Source organism: Psammomys obesus, unplaced genomic scaffold (genome assembly GCF_907164565.1).
Source record: "Psammomys obesus unplaced genomic scaffold, mPsaObe1.curated_primary_1811, whole genome shotgun sequence".
NCBI lineage: Eukaryota > Metazoa > Chordata > Mammalia > Rodentia > Muridae > Psammomys > Psammomys obesus.
The window spans coordinates 9,747,070-9,772,043 of NW_026596034.1; the positions used below are offsets into that span (position 1 = coordinate 9,747,070).

Genomic DNA, 24,974 nt, shown 5'->3' on the forward strand with positions numbered 1-24,974 from the left:
AGGCCAAAGCAGGTTGATATCCATAAGAGGGCTCCTCTTCTTTGGCAAGAAAGGAATGTGGGCTGGAGAAAGTGGAAGTGAGAGAAAGGGAGGAGAGCTTGGAGGGGAAGCTGCTATCTGAATGTTAAGTAAATAAATTTTAAAAGTTCAGCAATCTAGGGTACAAATTTTGGTCAATTACACTGCATTTGATGCCATTTGTAAGGTGTATTAATTTACCCCTAGCTAGAAACTGTTCAGCCTGTACAATAAAACAAGTTCACCAATGTGTTGTCTTAAACATTTATCAATGTGGGAAACATTGGAAACATTGGATTTAATCAGGTTTTTGTTTGTTTGTTTGTTTTGAGTTTTTGCTGTGTTTGGTCACAAGTTTTATCTAATTGAGAGTGGCTGTTTTCTTTTAACTTTAAATTACTCAGTTGAACTATGGATGTCCCTCACCAGAAGAATGGATAGAGGAAATGTGGTGGTTTTACACAGTGGAGTACTACTCAGCTGTTCAGGAAAAAAATGCTTTAATGAAATGTGCAGACCCAACTAACAGGCTACATTCAAAGCAGGAACAACATCCTCATGGCTTATACAAGCTAAAGACAATTTTGCTTCTGTAGGCATAGCACAGTAAATTTAACCTCTAAACACAATGTTCACCATCCTATTCCCCCAACTTGAACTGTGGCTTGATTAACTCTGCAGTAGATACCTGTCCATATTGGGATCTAATAACCATTAGCTTAATGGCTCCTAAGTGTGAATTTATATGTCTAGTTATGGTATTGAAGATACAAGAGTCAACAGTAGTTGATAGGAACAGGAGGGCTAGAGGTCCTGTGACAGCTGACATGAGTGCTATCAGTCAGGAGTAAACTGAGAATGAAATCAGAAGCCCTTCATTTCCTCCATCGGAGTCTACCCTGGGCATTTCCAAGCATAGCCAAATTATCTCCAACGATGCCTGAATTGTTTGCATGTGAGCAGCAAGTTTTACCCAAGGGCATACAGTAAGTCCCTTATTCTGCATAAAGCAGATCAAGTGCCCTACCATTTAGCAAGACTACCTCAAATAGTAGTCTTTTTGAGCCCACCTCCCCCTATAACTGTGAAAAAGACTTTTCCAGTACAAATTAACCCCGGGGGTATCTGACATCCTATGTTACATAGTTGCATTTTCGTGCTGCTTGAATGGAGACAGGCTTTCACTGGACTATTTGGGCTACTTTTTTGGGTTCTTTTACCTCTACTACACTTCCAACCCTTTCCCACCCCAAACACTAGGCAGGAGAGAAACAAGGTTAAAAGGGGTCATAGACCTCTTTAGACTGCTTCCTGCTGATTAGGGGTATCAAGTTCTTTAGGGCAAGTCCAATCTTCATCATCAGAATATCTCCAACCATCAACCAGCAATCCAGCAATACCAATCCATAAATGGTGGAATTTTGCCCATGGGGGCCCTCCCCTTCTTGTTCTTGAGGACAAAAGGGGGAGGGAAGATGGGATAGGGGAGCATGAGAAAAAGACTGGAAGGAGAGGAGGGATGGGGTTGCCATCAGACTGTAAAGTGATTAAATAAATTAATGAAAAAAAAAACCTTAAAAAGTGGGTTATCTGGCAACCTAACTTCTGTAGTTAGTGCCTGCCATTGTTGTGCTGCTTGCAATGGAGAGTAGCTCCAAACATTTCTAATCCTAAACAAACTGAGGGGTATTGGCATCTGAAGAGGTTGAGGGGGTTCCAGATTGGACCACAACAAAAGGCAGGAGGCAACATAATCAGACATTGTAACATCATTAGGTTCAAATCCATGTCAGTCTTGTCTATAGTAGATCACTGTAGGTCTTGTTGCTGGCCCATCTCCCTGAATCTGGACTGCTGGCCTCCTCTGGACCTGGACCTTCTTCCATGTGACAGGCTTGATTTGGAGTGATGTGTTTAGGTGCAACTGCCATCTATCTTGACAGCAAGGGAGTGATCAAGCTGACCAGATGGGACCCTTCCAGTGTGGCCTAATGCCCAAGTTCGATATCTATCGATTCACACCTTGTCCCTGGCTGGAAGGGGTGTGGATGAGGTGGTGGGCTCTAGGTAGCAGTCTTTACTGACGAGGCCAGAGCCTCCTGAGCCAGCCGCAAAGCCTGCACAGATTGAAGCAACTGATGATCAGTAGTTTAGGATGTCTAGTTCCACTCTCATCTGAGAGAAGATAGGAGGAGGCCTCCCCAAAATAATTTCAAATGGAGTCACCTAATTTATCAAGGAAGTGCATAAGGCCCAAAGGAAGAAAAGGGAGGAAGCCCCAGCCATTCTTCGCCAGTCTCTATGGTTAATTTAGTTAAGGTCTCCTTTAGGATCCAATACAGTCTCTCTACCTGACCTGAACTTCGGGGAAAATAAGCACAGTGTAATTTCCAATTGACTCCCCACATCAGCAGAAATACTTTCAGCAACATTAGATATAAAAGCTTACCTGTTGTCTGACCCTATCAACAATGGTAGTCCAAACCTAGGTATTATCTCACTTAAAAGTTTTAGCTAAAATATGAGCACTTTCTGTCTTGGTGGGAAAGCTCTTTGCCCACACAGAAAATGTATCCATGGAAAACAAAAAAAAATTCCTGTACCCATATTGTCCTGGACTGACTTCTGTAAAATCTACTTCTCAGCATCTCCTCTGGTCCTGAGTCTTGTTCCCTAATCCTTGGGGGTGGCACCTTACCAGAGAAAGTGTTTGTCTGTTTACAGGCTTGATATCTGCAAATGGTTTCCTGTATCAACTGGCCCATTCCCATGAAACAGAATCTTTTCTGCATAAGTTCAGTTAACCTGGTTTTCTGAGAGGAATCCCTTGATGGAGCTGATACATCAGCTGACTTTCCAGTGCTTATGGCACCATTATCCTTCTATCGGTTAGGTTATGCCAACCTTGGGGAATTGTCAAGCTTCTCTGCTGCTTTCAGGTCCTCTTCTGAATATTTTGGATCATCAGGCAGGACAGGATCTGGGAGTTTAGGCATTTCACTGCTTCTAAGGCCATCTCTCTGGCTGCCTTGTTAACCATCCTGTTTCCAGTTGCCTAAATTGAATCTCCTTTAGGGTGATCAGCACAGTTCCTGATAGCAACCTGTCTTAGTGCCCAAACTGCAACTAAAATGTCCAGTATCCCAGCTTTATTGTTGTCATCCTATCCCTCTGCTGTTAATAGACCTCTTTGCTAGTAGATAACCAGAAGCACATAGGCGGGCAAAGACATATGTACTGCCAGTGGATGTAACTATGGTCTTTCCTCATCCCAAACTGAGAGACTCAGTGAGTACAAGTTAGACTTTTTGAGCTGAAGTCCCTAAAGGAAGGCTCTCTACCCAAAAGTTATGGTTCCCAGTCAGTTCAGCATCCTCGGCATACCTTGTGCCTTCCTGGATGAAATTGCTACCACATGAAAACATTACCAAATCTGGACATGTCCATGACACATCTGTCAGGTCTGGTCTTAGTCCTGGAAATGTGGTGTTGACCACAAAGTCGTCATGGTGGATGGTGGCATCATGGATTCAGGGCAACTGTGTGATGACATTTGGTTCTCTGCTGGACTAGCAGTAAGGCCTGGTAATGGCTTATAGGAGAGTTAGGTTTTTTAATCCATTTTTCCAGAGTGCTCCTCAAGAGAGCTTCAGCTGCGTGTGTGGTCGTGATCAACAGATCTTGGCCCAGAGTCAGCTTCTCTGCTTGCTTTGTTGAGAAAAAACCTCGGCAGCTATAGCTTTCAACCCTGCTGGTCATCCAGCTTCCACCAGATCCAGTTTCTTAGAGAAGCAGGCAACACGGTTGCTGCCAGGGTCCTAGTGTTTGCCTTAGGACACCCAGGCAATACGAATAGGTGACTGGCTTGGCAATGTCAGGAAATGCTGATGCTGGAGCCAAATCCAGAACATTCTTTAACCCTGAAAAGGCCTGCTTCTCCGTTGGAGATGAGCCAAAGTCTTGCTCAGAGCCTCAGGTGGCCCATAATAGTGACTTTCTTGGCTCAGCACACATAAGGTTTTCAAAACTGATATCTTACATCCCCTAAGAAATGCCCAGGACTGTCTTTCAGTCACAGAACTGGGATCAGTGTGGATTCTGCGAGGGGAAAGTAATCTCTTACCTTCCTTAGTTCACACCCCAGATGTGTTACCGTGTGGGCACAGAGCAGAGATTTCTCTACCGAGACCCAATATCCCTGTTGAGTGATCCATTAGCTGCTCTGTGGTATGAAGAGAGCCTTCCTGAGATGCTGCTGTCAGAAGGACATCATCCACTTATTGGAAGAGTATGACTTTTTCAGTGTTGGATCTGATGCTCGCAAGTCTCTATGGAGGGCTTCATCAAAGTTGGACAATTTTTTTAAAACACTGAGGCAATCTAGTCCATGTCAACTGGCCACTGGTCCCTTTTCCCATATCTATCCATGCAAACATAAATTTGTCTTGATTTAGCCAGAGGAATACAGGAGAAGGTGTCTTTCAGATCTACAACAGTAGAGGTCTGTCATTCATGAGGTGGTGAGGGGAAGGGAGTAAAGTCATTAGTGTATATGGGTTTGCCCCATTGGATCAATGTCCTGTGCTCTTTTGTTGATCTTTCAAAGGTTGTGGACTGGCCTATAACTGCCTATCCCAGGCTCTTTGATGGGCAGCTATGGATTAGTCTAAGGGGAGTGCTAAGGGGCCAATGTGCCAGCTTCAAGCAGCTTTCTAATGTGGATTTTGATTCCTTATTTTGCTTGCCATGTCACAGGGTTTTGCATTACCTTAGCAGGAATAGCGTAGATTTTCAGGTTCACTTTGACAGAGCTGTGGAGGCTGCCAGTCCTGGTGGGTTTGTTTCAGCCTAGACAGAAGGAACTTCTGTTGTCTTATAATAAGTCTGACTATTTCACCAAAGGACAGTTGTTTAGCAGAATATGTTCTTCCCCTAGTGTGAAGGTTAGCAGAATTTTACGATAATTTAGTACTCATTAAATCTAATGAACCTCATTCTTTTCAACTGTATCTTTGCCCTTAGATTGGGGAGCAGATCACGTCCCAGTAAATAGTACATTCATGTTTTATCAGGAAAGTGCATGGGACTGACCTCTTGCAAAGGTCAACAGTTTCTTTTGTTGTTGCTGTTTGCTTGCTTATTTGTTTGGTAGCCTGGGAGCAGATATATAAACTTATAGCTACTTGTTTTTGTGTCTTTTTTATTTTTGGCTTGTCTGCCTATTTTAGAACTGAGTAATTGTCCTCCACATCCACCAGAAAGTTTAGGGGAGACCCTGTCCCCACTTTCAGACTGAACTTGTGCTCTGGAGGTGGTGGCAGAGCCTGGGACACATCAGTCTGTCCCTAGCTGGGGTACTCTGCTCACCTGTGCTCTCCACGGGGAGATTCGCTTTTCCAAGTTCAAAAGAGTGCATTCCAGGTACACCGTTGGCACTCTTCTTTTCAGTAGTTTGTCTCCTTGCAGTGTGCACATTGGTTTTTTCTTCCCCCTCAAAGTAGTTCCAATTTTATGTCTGCTTCCCATCCTTTTTGTCTCCTTTGCAAGTCGTGAAAGCCGGGCTCCTTCCCCTTGGTAGGCTGCCACCGTAATCTTAGCTGGTTTCCTAGTCTGTCTGTCCTCTGGGGTATTTCGATCATGTCTACCCAGGAAGCAGTCTCAACATACTTTGTCAGTACTTTGAATTCAAATCCTTCTATTTTCTGAATTTTCTTCCCAATACCTATCTGATGCTGCCTGGAAAACAAAACCTCCATTAAAAGCCTCTGGTTTTCTGTGACCTCCAGGTCAATCAGAGTATAAGTCCGTTAGGCCTCTAGGGGGCGCTCCAGAAAGGCAAATACTCCTCTGAACCCTGATACCTGGCTTGCCTTAGAGAAATGTGTGTGCTGTTGGACTTTCCCAGAAGACCCCCTTACAAGAGTCTGGCGAAGGTGGTTGAGAGACTCCCTACCTTCAAGAGAATTCATGTCCCACGTGGCTGTGTGGCAGGGAAAATTTCTTAGGTAATGGCAGGTCAGCTGTTTGCCTTCCATCATTCCCAAAGACCCATTGAAATCCTTCCCTCTCCTCAGTTGGGAAGAAGGTTAAAGTAGCTGCTGACAGTCTGCCCAATTTGCTGCTGTTTATTAAGATCATTTCTACTAGAAGAATCAACCATTAGCGCTTTTCTGAGACAGGGGTCATCTTTCCATCATTTCATCCCCTTCCGCTGTGCTGCTCTTCATGAGACATCCTCTCTCAAGGGGAGAAGGGGCGGAGCAAGGGATCCTGGAAAGAGCATGTCAAGAAGCAGCAAGTGAAACAAGTCTTACTGCAACCAACACTAGGGGTGATGGATCTTACCTCAGAAAGGGGAGTACTAAGGGATTCTATTATGTTTGTGAGGGTGGGTGGGGATGAGGTTTCTGGGGGAAAAATGGAAGGAGACTGGGGACAAGAGCCAGATTCAAGTGAATAACAAGGAGACGGGGCTGATGGCAGAATCTGCTCAACAAGTGGGCAGGATTCAGTATTTCCTCCAAAGATGATCTCTCCTCTCTACCTGATCAGTGCCCTGAGTGCCACAGGGCAAGTGACCCACCAGGGCGTGGGAGAAGTGAGCAGGAGCTGGGAGTATTGTCAGTGGCCAGCTCCAATTTTTGGCCTACATCGCAGGCATAGAGGGCTGCAGCATTTCTTCTTCCAATGGCAAAGCCAACAAGACTGGAGGCTGAATTTTGTCTGGCCCCTTGATGTCATTTATTTCTTCTGAAATAAAAATGGTGGCATTAGAGGGAAAATTATGCTAGTATTTTCTTATCAAAGATAGGGAATCCTCTATCAGCAGCATCTGGGACAGAATGAAAGGTAGTATTTCCAGATGCCCTGGTTTACTTAAAACTACCTGTTGCATCCTGTAAATAAGAGAAATGTTAAAGGATCCTTCAGCTGGCCAGATCACCTGGAATGAAGGCCAATCAATCGAGGGAACAAAAAGCAACTAGATGGACCTGTTCTCCGGACTCCTGAGTTTTTCTCCACAGTCCTGAAACTGAGACTTCATTGGGTCCAGAGGGCTCTCTTGGGTAGAAGACGTTTTACCCATGACTTCCATTTTTCTTTTTTTGAAAACAATAAGTAAAACAACGAACAAACAGAATAGCACACAAAAATAGAAAAGAACACACACATGCCAGACAGGGTACCATAACTTGGTGTTCCCCAAAAACGTGCCTTTCAGAAAGGTGCCCAGAGTCCTAGGGGTCTCTCTGACCTAGGAAGTAATGCTCCATCCAGCCTCCTACAAGCATCATTACTTTCTGCTGCTACAGACAGGACTCTTACATACAACCCTGGAGTCTATCAGATGCCTCTTTCCACAGTTTCTGAAGGGAGTTGAGAAGCTTCCAGTAGATCCCCAAACACTGAGCCTCTCTAATTAAATGGCACCCAGAGCAGGAACTCATCAGTCTCTTCCCCAAGCACTGGGCTTCTCCTACCTATATTTCAGTCCCCAGGCTGGCAGCCCTCGAAGAGTTAAGGCTTCCCTGTGAAGTCTAGTCATTGAGTGCATGGCTATGACTCCCCACGAACTAGGCCTCTCCTATGTATCATACCTCAGGCCAAGAGTCCACTGGGACCCAGGACTGGTCAGAAAAAAAAAACAACAAACAAACAAACAACTGGCAACTAATGTATGAATGCCAAATCTCACCGGGGCCTCCAAATGTTGAAGGTCTCCAGTCGTCAATTTGATTCACTAGTCTGAATAAAGGTTTTTTTTTTTTAATAAAATAGAGTACTTTTCTTTAAAATAGACTGGACAGGATAAAGCCAGAGAGATTTCTCTAGGTAAGACGGTCCTATTGATAGCCCAAGAATTATAAAGGCAAAATCCACAAAGTTATGATTTAGAGGAGCCAAAGTAGCTCATATCTTGTCTGGGATGGGCCAGGCTTGACTTTGTAACAGACATCTGTCAGGCTCCTCAGCCCTCCAAGCAAGCAAGCATTTCAAACAAAATCAGAACTAAGCAGGTAGTGTGTTTATTCTTGTGATCCATTATCTTCTAATAACTGAGGAAATGAAATATTTTGCATCAATCAGTAAGATCACAAGGGAAGAATCTATTTTCAATAGAGAGACAACAACTAAAAGAAAAAATGGAAAGAAGAGAAAAAATGTAGCACTGAGTATATAATTATCTGTTCAGCAGACAGAAAGGGATGTGTGTATAAATTCTTCCAAGGATGCAAATCTCTCTTCTAGTCTTTATACTTCAGAAAAATGAAGTGTGTGGATCTACTGTTCTTCCCAATAGAATCCCTTCCTGGACACAGAGCTACATGCCTACTCCCTTGCATTGTGTTTGACTGTGGATTTGCTTCAGCCTTTAGAATAGGCACAGACCAACAGAACTCCATGGATGGAAATAAGCTTTAAGACCCTTGACTTGGATGATGGTGAACATGACTTCATTTCACCGTGAACGTTTTCTTGATGCATCAAACTTCATCACAACCACCTATGAATCCTAGAAGCCCATAGCCAGAGGAACAACTGAGGCATGCAGCTTTCTTGGCCCCAACTGCAATAGATGCAATGCCAATCAGTGGTGTCTTCAGAATACTGGCTCAAAAAAAATCAGTGTGGTTTCCACAGTTTTAGTGTCTACGGAGGCTCATTGTACCCTGGAACCCCACATCTCCACCTCCCCAAAGTAAAAGCAGTGCCTGGACCCCATGAAGTTTTTTGCAGTGGGATCAGTGAACTGTTTCATTAAAGACAAGGCTATATGGATCAATTCTCCATGCAAATAGTACTCATTCATTTTGTCACTTCCATCTGCCTTCCTGTTTTGACCGACCTCAATGCCAAAACCAAACTTCACTGATAAAGAGGAAATCTGAGCTCTTCACCCAGTGATATATGACCTTAGGTCAGTGTGGATCAGATATCTCCAGGCAGATCAAGAGATCCTTCAACCAATACGAGGACAACACAAGAGCACCAACCAAGAATCCAGCAGCCATGTACTTTGACTTTGAAATCAGAAGGCTGTACCAGAAGAGTCAGCAGGCAACTGAGCAGAGGCAATCCAAGTAGCAGTAATTCTACATTGCAACCTAAACAGCAGCATGGAATCATTGGCCTTAAAAATCCAGGGAAAGTTAAAAAGTGAAATGCAAAGATAATGGAGGAGCCAATGTGCAATCTGAAGAGCTAGCAGAGCTTTGAAAGATGGTGAAATAGGACCAGAGTGAAATAGAGCTTGGATGCGAAGAGCCTAGCAAGAGTCAACTATTGAAACCCCAGAAAGAGGAGGTCAATGGCAGCTAAAAGGCAAGTGTGCAAAAGACTCTCAGGAACTAGCTACTATTGAGGTGAAATTTGTACATGGTGAAAAGGGTCACAGTGCCCCTACTGCCACACCAAATAAAGTGTTTAGTAACACCACAAGAAGAAGTAACTAAGGTCAGTTGGACACCTTCAAACAGGTGATCATGTGCACTCTGACCATCATAGAGCTCACACAAGCCCCACAGACACATCTATGAAGATCAAATGCTGTGTGGCAGTTTCATAGAGCAGCAACAACACCAATCAAGTGAAAACAATCTGCCTGTGCTATCACAAGAACACAACACTAGCCACTCAAAGTGAAAAGAGGAGTTAAGAGAACTTTTCTCATACAGAGAAGATAGTTTAAACAAGCTTTCTGGAACAAACACAGGCACAATCTGTATAGACCATGACAGCAATGGTATCCTCAATAACATCTCAGTACCAACACCTGAGGGAAGGAAAAGGCTCATGAAGACCAAGAGACGGGCAGTGGACATCACCAGAGCCTGATGTCACATCAGACAGAAAAAAGAAAGTTAGAGAGGAACTAGGCCCATGGACACAAGATGAGATCTTAACTTCTACCTTCAAAAGTCAAATTACCAGAGGAGACATGCAGATGCTAACGGGCAGCCAGCAGCTCAAACGTGAGTTATCAACTTTTAACATGAATGTTCTCATGGAAAGTAATAAAAATTCATTCACTCATTAAATATGTTCTTCTTCTACACCAAATTAAAGTGTAGGGGCTACCAGTCAGTCAAAAGACGGACACAGGCATTAATCCACTTTGCAAAGGAACTTATTCTGGTGCCGATTCATCTGGATGTGCACTGGAACCTAGAGATAATAGACCTACAAAAGAAGAGTATGGTCTACCTGGATTCAATGGGACAAAAAAAAAACAAAAAAAAAACAAAAAACGGATATCCTTGAGCTGAGCCTGAAGATTCCAGTGAAACACCTGTGAGACAGAAGGGGAGGTGATATGTTATTCAAAGTCAGACATGTTGAACTTTCTGCGACGCCTCACCCCCTTCTAAAGGAGGCTAGATACTTCAGAGTTTCTTATGAAGGAGATGAGGGGGAAGGTTAGGATGTATCCCTGCAGTGCATTTTTCTTAGGGTCATATATTTCTTGTCTTTGACAGTTTCCATGGTACAACTTTTTTTCTTTCAAAGTCAGTTATAATGTATCTTTGTGTGTCCTTATTAAAACACACCATGATTGGAAATCAATGTAAGTTTGTATAACTGATGAAAGAATAACACAGTTGCCTATTTAGAATTTAAAATCCTTTCCTTTCAATATGTGATCTTTAGAGTAGGATATGTCTGGGTAGTGGAAGCGTAGTCTTCAAATGATGACACGGGTTTAGGAGTTTCTGGCTGCATTGCAAGATAGAAGATAGGTGGAGAATGTATATCCCTGAGTATGGTCCTTGTTAGTGCATTATCACTGCCTGCTTCCTGTAGGAATCTCTGCCTCCTGGTCCACTTCAAGTTCAACAGCAGCTGAACAGCTTCTTCACACACCAGTGCACACTATTGTAATCTGTGCTAATCAGCTTGGCTCTTATTGTTCCTTTTGAGGATCTTATTTTGCTATGTGGCCCAGCTGCCCTCATGGGAATATTCTTGCCTCCAGCACCACTCCCAGCTTTAATCAACTTTAATAGAAAACATTTTTAAAAATCAGATACAATATCTTACCCATCTTTCATAATGGTAACTGTACTACCAACCTATCTGGATGCTGTGATAAGATATCCTGACAAAAGCACTGTGAGATAAAGGGTTTATTCTGACTTCCAGTTGGAGGGACAGTCCATCCTGGGGAAGTCATGACATCAGGAGCCTGATGCACTTAGTCCACTCTCAAGAGATTCAGAGATATGAATGCTCCTCTTTGACTTTTGTTTGCCTTTGGTTCAGTCCAGGACCCCAGCCTATGGACTAGAGCCACACACCTTGAAGCTGGGTTTCCACTCCAATTAACTTACTCTAGATAATCTGTCACACTCATGTATGCCCAGAGGTTTGTCCCAGTCAATATAGCATGTTGAGTGTTCATGGCTTAACATTACAAAGGTTTATTACTTTCTAAGGTGATCATTTGGCCCACATTCCCACAAGAACCAAACAAGTTGGCCATTATAACCCTGATAATACAAATGAGAAGCAGGAAACAAAATGTTCGTTAACTAAGGTCTAACAAGAACAAAATAATGAGGCTCATCTTCCTACATCCAGGTTGACTCTTCTTTGCCACTGTCTACTGTATTTCGTGGGCCTGTCACTTCTTGCCACTGGAAGCAGGTTCATATACAGCAAGATGAACACTTCTGATCATGGTTTTATATCAATGGATTTTTTTCTCATCTTGTCATTTGGTATAATTATCTGTCTCATATTTAAGGACCAAATTTACAGGCAAATATTGGGACCTAGAAAAGATCACCTTGAATGAGGTAACCCAAAAGCAGAAAGAAACACATGGTATATACTCACTCATAAGTGGTTATTAGACATATAATATAGGACAAACATATGAGAACCTATACTCCTAAGGAGGCTAAACAACAAGGAAGACCCTAGGGAAGATGCTCAATCCTCATTCAGAAGGGCAAATGAGACAGACATGGAAAGCAGGAGAAGACAGGGAACAGAACAGGAGCCTACTACAGATAGCCTCTGAAAGACTCTACTGATGAGGTATGATGAAGCAGAGGCTAAGACTCATAGCTAAACTTTGGGCAGAATGCATGGAATTTTATGAAAGAAAGGGGAGACAGAAAGACCTGGAGGGGACAGGAGGTCCAATAGGAGACCAACACAACCAAACAATACTGAGCCCTGGGGGCACTGCAGAGACTGATATCCCAACCAAGCACAATGCATGGAGAAGACCTAAAACCTCTGTCAAACGTACACCATCTGAGATGGAGTCTCCCAAATGGGTTCCCTAGTAGGAGAGCAGGGGCTGTCTCTGGCATAAACACAGTGGCTCGCTCTCTGATCACCTCTCCCTGGCGGGGGGGAGGGGGGAGGGGGGCTGCAGCTTTGCCAGGCCACAGAGGAAGACAATGCAGACAATCCAGATGAGACCTGATAGGCTATCAAATAGAAAAGGAGGAAATACTCCCCTATTAGTAGACTAGTGGAGGGGTACAGGGGGAAAAGAGGGAGGGAGGGTGGGATTGGGAGATGAGGGACTAGGTCATAGCAGGGATACAAAGTGAATAAATGATAATACTGAATAAAAAATTCAAACACAAAAAGGACACAGAAACCTTGAGTCTATCAATATTGCATGATATAGTAATAATGTGATCAGAAATATTTCCTATAAGTATATGTTCACAAAAAAAGCAGTAATTCTTAAAAAATGGTTTACTGGATGAAGGTGCTTGCCACCATAAACAGAGACTGGAGACCATACATCCCAAGGACACACATATGGAAGAAGAACAGTATTCTCCATATTGTTCACTGATCCCAACATTAATGCCGTGCTACATACAAACACCTGCAGATATAAATAACAAATTTTTAAAAGAAATTATATTTGAGGGCCAGAGAGCTGACTCAGAAGTTAAGAACATTAGCTGCTCTTCCAAAGGTCCTGAGTTCAATTCCAGCCATCCATATGGTTCTAACCATCTACAATGAGATCTGGTACTGTCTTCTGTGAGCAGGCACACACACATGCAGACAGAACACTATATAAATAAGAAATATTATTTAAGTGTTTTTTTTCCTATATTTTCTAGGTCAAGATTGACGGGTAGAACCCTTTCTTTCAATGCCCTGAATGAAGGGAATTGGGCTCTGGTAGAGTAGCGCAATGGAAGAAAGACAAGAAGAAAGAGAAGAGAGAGTGGAGACAGAGATTCGGTTGGGATTAGATGTCACTGTCAACAGCAGTCTTCTCTGAAGAGAACATGACATGAGTCCTAACATCATCGTCTCACAAGCTTTAAGCCTGCCCCTTTCAAATGAATGGCTGCTTGAGCTGGTGGTAGCCCAGGGACAGTTAAAAGACAGCCCCTCTCCCATCTGCTCCCAGAGACTCCACTGGTGAAGCCGGTCTGGACATGCAGATGGTAAGAGCAGAGTATATGGTATGCTTGGGTCTTTAAACTTCAACTTCAGGGCACAATAACAAGGTACACCCTGTTATTTATTTGGCCTTTGGGGACCCTAAATTTAAAAATTCTGATTAAAATTTAAAAATCAAAGTCAAGACTAGAAGATCTGATATTCTTGGATGCGGGAGAATTAGTGCATTACTTAGATAGCATCAGCACACTAACACTCTCTGCTTTTCAGAATGCTGAAGTGAGCTCCGGTTGAATATCTCACTGCCAAGTTCTAGGCCTAGCTAGGACACTTAGCCTGGGAAGCAGCAACTGAAAGACCTGGACTCTGGACCTCAGGGTGTGAACATGTACTGGAAACACTCAGGCAGCTATCAGCATCTTCCTCCTGTTGCTTCAGTAGCCCTGCCTACAGGCCGTTTTTCCTCAAGACAGTGAGTGACCTGAAATGATGCACATGAAACCTTGGCAACTCTAACTTTTGGGTATCACTGACACAGGTAAGTCTTAGGTTGCATAGATCTAAAGCCATTTACAAAATGGACTCTGTTGCTTGGGCACACAGACATGTACAAATTGGTTTTGCTCAAGTAAAATTTCATTGTGTGTGTCTCAAAAATCAGAGCTGTATAAGTGTGGTTTGGGAGGACAGTGAGCACTTGAGAAATACACACAACAGGACAAAGAGGAGGTGCTCATCCAACACTAGGCTTCACCATGCATTCAACATCACCACAGCATTCTTACGTCTTCCCACAGCTTAGCATATCTTGCTGTGTCTCCTTGTTTCTCCTACAAATCTGCTGTCCTTTGGGTGGTGCAATCGCTTCCCTGCAAACACCTCTTTAACTGCTTGGGTTGGTTTGTCCTTTCCCGGGAGCCACCTTCCACCCCTGCTCCATGTAAATTATTTACTAACTAGAACTCCTGCTCTTTCTTCCTGTTCACCTGTCTCACTTTGCTTTGCAATTTTGAGCACTGGCCCTACAAGGAAGGAGGGAAAATGTCTTACCCACAGAAGACATGTTGTCTTGTGTACCCAAGGGGGTACTGAGGGGCCTTTAGGAGGTGGAACCAGAAAGATATGGGTTTTCTCATGCTAACCCAGTCCTATTTGAAACCTGCCTTTACCCATTGTCTCCACTGTGGACTGATGATCTCTGAAAATTAAGTTGATAAATTTGTGTTGTTTGAAGCTGTTACTTCATTAGCAATTTAAACATTGCTGCTTTGGAAGGCTGGGTAAGATTAAACACGTGCTTAGTTCATTGTTCTTGCTATGTAGGACACCCTTGTGTCCTTTGCCAGTTCTCAGAATAACGGGAGAAGATTTGTCTGTCACTGTGTACTGGGGGCTATTTGCCTTCTTTGTTTTGTACTAATGGCAAAAGTACCTTGTTTTCTATCCTACTGAGCGTCAATACATTATTGCCAGTTTTGCTATTTCACACAGTGTTGTTGTGGGTACTTTTGTTTTGACTCCTATTCTGCATGTGTAAGAGTGTCTAACGGGAGGGTGAGTTGATAACTGCCTGGGATGATGAGCCCACGTGCAGCCAGGGACCCCTTGAAGGAAGCCCATGTGGACTGTAGAAAAATAGCTCATTCCCTTCATTGCATGGGCTGCATTGCTCATCAGCATGGATGAGCAACACATTAAGACACTTACTCTCCTCAACAAGTTGAAATTTGCATTTTGCAAATTTAAAAGGGCAACTTGTTTCAATTTTAGCATGTGCTTCCTGAAAGACCTGCAAAAATGCCCATATATGATGGCAGTTGGTGAATTTTCTTACACTGCCTGGATGATGTGGTGTAAGAGAGACAGGCATGACTTGCACAGCACAATGCCTCATGGGAAAATGTCACTGGGGCCTTATGGTCTTCATGTATTAAATATGATAATTTAAGTGATACAAATTTAAGTGCTATTTACATATGGAAATTTGGAATGTGTCCCAGTGAATGGGGTACAAATTGTTTTCCTTTAAATAATTAGAATTTTTTCAGTTAAATAGTTAAAACTACTGAAGTGCAGACACTGGACATGACTTTGACAAACGTCCCCTGCATTGTGTTGGTAGTGGAACTCAAATGTTGATGACACAGATGCACTTTCCAATAAGCAATAAACATTATTCTCCCCCAAGAGGAAGGGAAAGCTAACAAGGAAGGATGTCACCAAGCTAACAGGAAGGACCTCACCAAGGATCCTGTTCACAAGTATTAAATCCTCAGAACCTTGTCAATGGTGGCTCCCAAATTCTCTCCCAGGGTCCTCCTCAGGCTGAAGAGTGAGAGATGACTTCTCACTGCTAACCCCACAGATCAGATGCATTTACTCTCCTGGAGCACTTCTCTGCTTTGAGTTGCTCCTTTGAGTTAGAGGGGAAGGCAGTTGAAAGCCCAGAGGCATGGCACTTCACTGTGGTATCTCTTCCCTCTAGTGGACACAGCTGGAAATTTCATGGTGAGAGACACAGCTGCTCAAAAGTGCATAAAATCTTTTGAAAGGTCGCTTTCTTCAACTCACCTTACAAAGCTTCTTGCAGTTCTCTCATTCATTGTGAACTGGGGGTGGAGCAACTGCTTGCCTGCCACAGCACACATGTGCAGGTCAGAGGATGTCTCAGGAGGCTTGGCTCTGCCCTGTTACCTTGTGGGTCCCAGGGATGGCACGAAGATGGTTGTGTTTCCAGGGAACAGATCACCAGGCTGAGCCATTTCATTTGTCCCACATTCTGTACCTATCAAAGTGTATTTAATAAATGAAGGTTCAACAGAGGTTAAACCAGATGTTATATGGATTTTATACAGACACAATAATGGATCTAGATAGATGTTTGGAAAGTGACAAAAGCTGCTATAAGCACATTTAAACACATGGGGTTTGAAACTTTGTTCTCTGTCCTGCAAAGTGTGCCGACATAGAAATTTCTCAGACTATTTCTAAGAGCCTTTCTCAAAGGACACCTAACTTTAGTTACTATATTTTCTTCTAATTTTGTTTTGTACACTTTAATGGTTTTTAAAAAATTGTTTGATTTAGGGTTTTTTTTTTTTTTTTTTTTGAGAACAGATATAGGCTTAGTACAAATCCTAGCTCTTATTTTTAAAGGTTTATATTTGTATGAGTGTTTTTCTTGTATGTAGAAAAGTGTGGCATGTGTGTGTGTGTATGTTAGTTTCCTGCTGAATCTGGAAGAGAGTCCCAGTTTTACTGAAACAGGAACAGGTAGTTCTAAGCTGCCATGTTGGAGTTAAAAATCAAATTGTGGTCCTCTAGAAGAACAACATTCTTAACCACGGAGCCATCTCTCCTGACTCACCAATAAAAACAATTTACATTTCTCTCTCTCTCTGTGTGTGTGTGTGTGTGTGTGTGTGTGTGTGTGTGTGTATGTAAGGGCAGGCATGTGTCAAAGCATGAATGTAGAGGACAGAAGAATGCCCTCAGGAATAAGTTCTCTTCCTCTACCATGTGGATAGTAGGGATTAAATCTGGTCTTCAGGCTTGCTGGCAAATCCCTTTACATAATGAACTGTGCACTGTCCCAGCCTTTATTATCCTGGGCCATGTTCTCTTCCTCATACTCTTTTCCTTCCTCTCTTCTTTGTCTTTCCATTTTTCACCTCACCAATTTGGTTTTTTTCTAAGTGCTAAAATTAATTTAGTAAAACAAGAAGAATATTGGAGAACATAACACATGGGGAGAATCACAGCTCTGCTTCATTTATTGCTCATTGAATTGAGCCAATAATTAAGTAATTTTTCATAACGAATTATAAAAAATAATAACATGTAGTGACTTAAAACATCAGTCACCAGCTGTATGTTTTTAATATTGTCCTTCAACTGAATTCTTCCCAGGGATTTATAAGGAAGGCATTCATGGTTTGTGATTTTTATAACTATTGTCAGAACGAGTTTCTTTCTCAGCACAGCATGCAGGCCCAACAGGACACTGATTGACGCCACTATTGTTAAATAATCAATTGTTGGTAAGTTTCTGTCAACCAGGACCCAGAGCATAATTGTCTAAGTTATTAATAAGCATGTTCATGTAAGTGTCAGCTGCTAATGCAAATATTATTGGAATCCGAGTCATGGAAAAGCAATGGTATTTTGTTTGCTACAATTAAACTTCCTACACAGACAGGGGACATTTCCCTAACAGTCAAGTACCATAGATCAGGAGACCCTAAACAACCCTCTCGTCACAGAGCTCAACAACTCAAAAGCCATCCCCTGCTCCGTCACTGGTATTGGTCAGGAGATGATGACAACTCAGGGGAGAGCTGGCTGAGGTTTCCCATGAGTCAGGGTCCATATTCTGAGGGGCTAGAATGAGGAAGTAAGATGAATTGGACATTGGCTTCCTTAGTTTCTGCCTAGAGGAATATGCACTGCCTGAGCTACATTTTTGCAGAAATGAACCACAAGCTTGCATCCATTCACAAGTGGAAAAGGGAAAGGGGGTGTGTCTAAATACTTCCAAGGATACAAACCCTCACTCCTAGGCACTGAATTTCAGAAAAATGAAATGTAGTGAATCTACTATTTTTCCCAATAAACTCTCCATTTCTGAAGACAAGACTACACTTCTGTCCCATTAGGTTCTTACTAACTTTGGGTTTGTTTCAACATTTGGAACAGGCAAAGGCTAACAAGAACCTAAGGGAAGGAAGCAAGCCTTAAGATCCTTTACAAGAGTGACAGTGGGAGGAGCTTCCACTCGCCATACAATGCCATCATGATATGTCAAACTATATCACAACCAGATGTGGAACCTGGAAGCCCAGAGCCAGGGCAAGCGCTGAGGCACACAGCACTTCTGCCTCCAGTGCGTTGGCTGTGCTACCTGGTTCTTCAGGCAGCTTTCATTGTGATTTCCACAAGTATGGACTCTACCAAGGCTCACTGTGGCTTGGAGCCCAAATTCTCTCCCTCTCCCCACTCCCCACCCTAAAGAAAATTTCAATTGAGTTTTCTACAGTCAGGACTGCTACCTCAAAAAAAAAAGAGCACATTGAAAATTTGTCAGCTGGGTACTCTTTCATAATGACACCTACATCTTCACAGTCTTTATTGTCCAACTCTCTTAATATCCCATCTGATGCCAACTCCAAAGGCAAGACTAAATCTGAGCTCTTCAGCCTGCATTTTCTGACCATGAACATACATGTCCAGTATGGATAAGACATCTCCTAGTGATCCTTCTACCATCAAGAAGACATCAAACCAAGAATACCCAAAGAAAGTCCAACAGACATGGACTTTGACTTGGAAACCAGAAAGGTGTAGGAGAGCTAATAGTGAACAACTGAGAAAATGCAAGCCAACTATTACTTCTCTGTTGTATCACAGACAACAGTGTAAAGTCATGAGCCCTGAACACCCACCTAAGGATCAAAATAGAAAATGGCAGTTTGAGGGAGAAAATAACTTTCCATCTGAAGAAGGACCTGAGCCTCAGAAGAGGGTGAAAGAGGAAAAGGTTGAAATGTACCTTGGATGTAAAGAGCTGGTCCAGGGTCAGATATGGAATGCTCAGGAACAGGATAGAGTACACAGAAATCCCAGAGAGTTCAACCAAAACCCTCAGGAAGAGGATACCACTGAGGTGAAGCTTTTTGATGGTGACAAGGGACTCAAGCGACCCTTCTGCAACAAAGAAAAACATGTTCAGAAACCACCACAAAGAAAAATACCAGAGGTTGTTGGAAGAGCTTCAACCTAGTGGTGCTATGAGCTCTGACCCTCACAGCATTCACTTAAGCCCTGTGGACACCGTGAAGTCAAAAGTGTATACATCAAAAGTGTATACTGCCAAAGTCTCAGTTCCAAACCAAATCATTCTGAGTCAAAACAGCCTGTCAGTGATGCCCCAAAAGAAGATCAGTTACCATTCAAAGGTGAAAAAAAGATGCTCAGAGGTAGATATATGTCATCTAGAGAAGAGAGAACAAGCAAACATCAAAGAGGAGAAAAGGAGACTGCACCCCTAGCCAGACTTCCTGAGAGGAGCCCAGACCCAACTCTTCACAGACAGGCTCAGCAAAGACACCCTCAACAACAACAAAATGCCAACACCAGAGGCCAAGAAAAAGGGTAGCACAGATCAAGAGGAGAGAGGAGAGCTGGACCGTGGCTCTGACATCACAGCAGAAATGGAGAAAGAAATTCGAAATGCCCTTGGCCACAAGATGAAGTTTTGAGTTGTGCTTTTAAACTGCACATCACTAGAGCAGACATGCACACACTTAAGGACATGCAGTGGCTCAATGATGAAGTCATCAACTTTTATATGAACCTACTCATGCAAAGAACTCAAACTCAAGGTTACCCCACACTGCACGCATTTAACACCTTCCTTTATACCAAACTAAAGAGTGGGGGTACAAATCTGTAAAAAGGTGGACCCAGGCCATAAACCTTTTTGAGAAAAACTGATTCTGGTGTTCATACACCTGGATGTCCACTGGAGCCTGGTCGTGGTAAATTTAAGATGGAAGAGCGTTGTCTACTTAGACTAGATGGGGCAGGAGAGACCTGACATTCTTAAGCTGATTTTCCACTATCTGCAGGATGAGAGCAAGGCGAGAAGGAATATAGATCTGAACCCTTTGGACTGGAAGCAGTGCAGCATGACAGCAGAGGAGATTCCCCAGCAGCTGAATGGAAGTGACTGTGGAATGTTCATGTGTAAATACGCAGACTACATCTCAAGAGGCCAGCCCATCACCTTCTCTCAGAGGCATGTGCCTCTGTTTAGGAAGAAGATGGTGTGGGAAATCCTGCACAGCTGCTTACTGTAGCTGTGCCCACCTGGCTGTTGAGGCTGCTCTGCAGCCTTTCATGGATGTGGCTGAGGACTTCAGACAGGGTGGGTTGAAGAGCCTTGACACAGGACTGGAAAAAGTGGGTGATGCCCCACACTCCTCTGTGTAGTGCAAACCTGGAGCGAGGAAGAGCTAGCTGCATCTGAAGCCATCATCAAGATGATGTGCCCGCCACAATTAGAAACCATTCAACCCACACAACACAACATGGGCTCAAGCATGCTGCTTCAGAGATTTTCTTTGTTAATAAGGTCAATGTTTGGATTCTTCTTTCAATTATTTTCCTCTTTTGTTTTTTGTTTTGTTTGGTTTGGTTTGGTTTGATTTGGTTGGTTGGTTTTCTTTGTTTTTGTTTGTTTGCTTGTTTGTTTTTTTGTAATTTTGCTATTCTTGTATATAGGTTTTAGCTAATGGCCAGAGGCTATTTTGAGTGGTTTTTAGGGTTTAATTCCCTACTGTTTGCTTGAACTCTTTGTATCTAAAATGAATGTCAATCAAGTGTCAGCCTCCACTGGGGATTAGGCTAGGTGCTCTAATTGAAGAACTCTGACCATGTGACCTAGGTTGGGGTTCAGCTACGAGTATTAGGAAAAGTGTCACAGATGTTTCAAGATACACTATTCTCTGAACCTAAATTGATCAGTTTTGCTCTTTGAGGGGAATGAAGTAACCATATTTGGAAATGTGTATCTTTCAACCAGGACTCCTTGAATACATGCCTCAGCATTTTGAGTACTGTACTGGCTTTTTCTTCCAAAAAAAAATATTCAATTTAAATCTGTCTTTCCTTAAAATGCATTTTCTTCTATAGATTAAGATGCAATGCAATATTTTCATCATTAAGGGTTACATTCTCCCCCTTACGCACACAATTAGTATAGACTTAGTGATGCTTACTTTGATATTGCCAAGTATAAAATAATACATTTTACAGAAAAAATTTGAATTCAATCTTTCTGTTCATTTGAAATCTTACCTCTGTTTCCATGAAGTTTTTATTTAGTAAAGTTTAATGTTGTTTGACCATACTTCACAAGATCTTGTCCCTGATATTGCTCACATGGTGTCATGAGTTTGTCTGAGAAAACTGGCAAGCACAAACATACCTGAGAAGGATTCCTCAGTGTGGCTGGACACCGTTCATACATCTGCATCTCACTGATAGTTTTTTGTTCTGAGCCCAGGATGCAAAGACACAATTCTTTAGTGAGCATCCTGTGTCTATCCTGGATTGTAGGAGAAGCTCAACAGAGCAGAACACAGCAGAAACCTGCAGACTTGCAGTGATGTATAGCCTCAGTGTAGAGTGGAGAGACACAGAGCTCTGGAATTCACATGCATGGGGAAGCCCACCCGTGCAGAGAGACTGCACACACCCACACACGCAGAGACAGAAACAGAGACACAGACACAGACACAGACAGACATAGGGAAAGAAATGGTGCGATCCTACATTTGCTAATGAACCCAAAGCTGATCATATGACACAAAAGTCCTCATCCTTTTTACCCTGGGACCATTAGAGTTACTAATGTCTATCTTGCTGACATCTCCCTTCTTTGGATTTACAATTTTCCTGAGTAAGTTACCCCTGCTTCTAATCAATCTGTCTCCACTCAGTTCCTTGCTTTTAGACAAGAGAAACTGCAACACACAAAGAACCTGAACCAACAGCATTTTTTATGTGCTACACTTAGGCATTTAAAAAAATTACAAATTCTGTAAACTTTCAAGTGATATTAATTTTAATATCTGTAGACAGATGCCTAAAATGGGCCTGTGACATCCTATGATAATGCACTTCCTACTGGTACAAAACCAGAATAATTTGATAAGTGTTTTTGTATGACTTTAAAGTTATATAAATGTTCCATAATACTTTTCATAACTTTCATAAAGTCTTTCTGCAGTAATTCAGAACATAATGGAAGCCTGAAGGTTCCACTGAACCATCTCTGACACAGAAGGTGGAGGTGACAGGTTATTCAGTGACAGACCTGAAGCCAGTATGATGAACTTGCTGTGATGACGCACCCCTTTTATAGGAGGCCAGATCCTTAGAGCTTTGGGTGAACTGCTGTGGGGGGAGGGGGATCCCTGCACCTCTTCTTCCTCAGAGGCAGTCATTTCTTCTCTGCAACAGGTTACAGAGTCCAACATTTTCATGTTTCACTAATGGTCCAGTGAACGCTAAACTTCCTGTGTTGCTGCTTTAAACACACTGCACTCAGAAGTCAATGCGTGTTTGTAGAAGGGTTGAGGGATGCCATGTTTGCCTCTTTATTATTTGGAGCCCTTGAATGTGTGGCGTTTCCTGTCATGTATCTCGATACTGAATCTTAGTCCTCAAACAGTGGCACTATTTTACAAGCTTCGGGCTGCGTGGCAAGATAAGAGGATAGGTGGAGAATGTGTGGCCCTGGGGAAGGTCCCTGACAGTACATTATCCATGCCTGCTTCCTGTAGGTATCTCTGCCTCCTGGTCCACTTAAAGGTCAACAGTCAGCAGTTGAGCTCCCAGGCCAGGATGGACTGAGCCCTTAGCACCCTGGGAGCCCAGATATGTCTGTTTTTCCTGAGCTGCTAAGCTGATGAGTTTTGCTTTCTTGTTCAGCTTTCATATGTTTTTTGTTTTCCTTTTTCAATTTAACAAAGTTAGAGTCATCTGTCAAAAGGAACCTTCTCCTTTGAGGCTTAGCCTCCATCACATTAGCCCATGGGCAAACCTGTGGAGGCATTTTCTTGATCATTGATATGGATAATCACAGCCTACTGAGCAATACTAACTCTAACCGGTTTGGTCCTGGGTTGTATAAAAAAAGGATACAAGAAGAGCTATAGCCATTCAAAGACTAATGAATGAGAGTTTGACTTGCCTAGAAATTAATGCCCTAACTGGGTTTGCAATATTCAATATGTTAGGGTTAGCTCTAAAAATGTATACACCCAAGCAACACTAAATGTACCCACCTTGATTTATTTACATATTTTCATATGCATAAATGTATTTATGTAAATATATAAATATATATAAGATAGCTCCGTGCGGCAAAAATACAGTTAAAATAGAAAAAAATTCTGAGTAGATAAGAAGGGTTAGAGGAAGGAGAGGATAAAGAATATAAATATGATAATGAAAATTGAAATAAGATTTAAATAAGTGAGATTACCAACTGAGCAAGCAGGACACCAACCAGCATACCTTCAGAGACTCTGCTTGAGCCTCTGCCCCGCATTCCTGCCTTGGTTTCCCACAGTTGATTCACTGTCACCTGTAAACCAAATAAAAATTTTGTTCTCCAGTCATTGTTTTATTACAGCAGAAAAAAACAAATAAATACAACTTGCTTCTGTACATGAATCATTATACGACATGAAGTAAGCTCTATAGCATATGCCAAAATGACTTGTTACAAGACAAGGGGAAGGCAGGAAGGCACAGGTTATGTACATCCATGTCGATCAAAGCTTTTCATAGGGAATTTAAGACATGTTTTCTTAGGAAGTCGAAAAGTAAAAAGGAAAGGGAGAAAGAAGGAAGGAAAAAGAAATAAATGGAGAGAAGGAGAAAGGGAGGAAAGAGACGGAAGGAAGATGGAGACAGAGAGGAAGAGGAAGAAGAAAAGTTGAAGACAGAGAAATAAAAAGCAAAGAGGGTAGACATGTTACACACATGGGACATTTGACAACTTTTCTTCAGTTTAAGTACATATCTACCTGAGTACAACTCTTCACTGGAGTCCCTTAGCATCCCATCCAGATCCAGGATGCACTTAGTCCTCTCCCTGAGTTCCTCTCTCCCTGAGCATTATGTAACCTTAAATGTGTTGCATTTGCTTCCAGGACCTGAGTTCATTAGCTTGGTAAGGACTTAACCAGTATGTGGTTAACACTCTGTTCCTCACAACAATCCTTTCAAGTAGGTATTCTTGTCATAATTTTAATGGCAAAGAAAATGAGGCAAGACCAGGTAAGGTAAATTACCCCAGGTTCAACTTCCTCAGTTTGGCTGGGCTGGGATTCTGTTCCTAGCACTCTAATTCCTGAGGCTGTGCTCCAAGCTACAGTACCCCATGAAGCATGGATAAACCTGGTTGAGTTGTTTTTTTCCTTACAGATGGTTCTACCATATCTGAACATAGAACCTGCTGATAGAAGAATGGCAGAGACATCCAGAAGATGAATGGCCACAGAGACAATGAAATAAAACAGTGTCTATTAGCACTCAACACTCTTCTGTACATTACTTCATGATCTGACTCGAAGGACCATTAGGGGAAATCAGATGCCCAACCAAACTAAAATAAAATGCAGGCCTAATTAGAGAAAGGTGGATTATTTATTTATAAATTAGGTGTCCGAGGAACAAATAAATGTGTATGAATAGAAATCTCCAGTAAAATAATGCACTCTGGAAACCCGTACATACAGACTTTTGGCTACACATTTGGAAATACTCATGAACACTATGAAAGCAATTACAGCAGATGCTCAGGTAACTGTGCACTGACAACGTAAAGAAGTTCATGATCTTACCCTCATCCTAAAACTACAGTATGAAAACTGTCCTTCGAAGGGACCAAGAAACGTAGGAGTCTCTTTTCCATGTCTGCAAACACGGCACTGTCTTTATCATATGGCCAGTGAGGAGCTACCCACTCTCTGTAATACTGAAGAAAGAAAAGA

At 42.5% G+C, this 24,974-nt stretch overlaps 1 protein-coding gene and 1 pseudogene across 1 annotated transcript in view; one reads left to right on the top strand and one right to left on the bottom strand.

The window, feature by feature from the left end:
- LOC129686844 (carboxylesterase 1E-like) overlaps nucleotides 1–16,010 on the bottom strand; it is a 75,185-nt gene extending 59,175 nt beyond the window's left edge. Inside the window, 1 exon segment of the mRNA XM_055620976.1 lies at nucleotides 15,979–16,010. Coding sequence (XP_055476951.1) covers nucleotides 15,979–16,010 — 32 coding nt within the window.
- A 3,519-nt stretch (nucleotides 16,011–19,529) lies between these two features.
- LOC129686845 (sentrin-specific protease 2-like) lies at nucleotides 19,530–20,264 on the top strand (annotated as a pseudogene).
- Nucleotides 20,265–24,974: the final 4,710 nt, after the last annotated feature.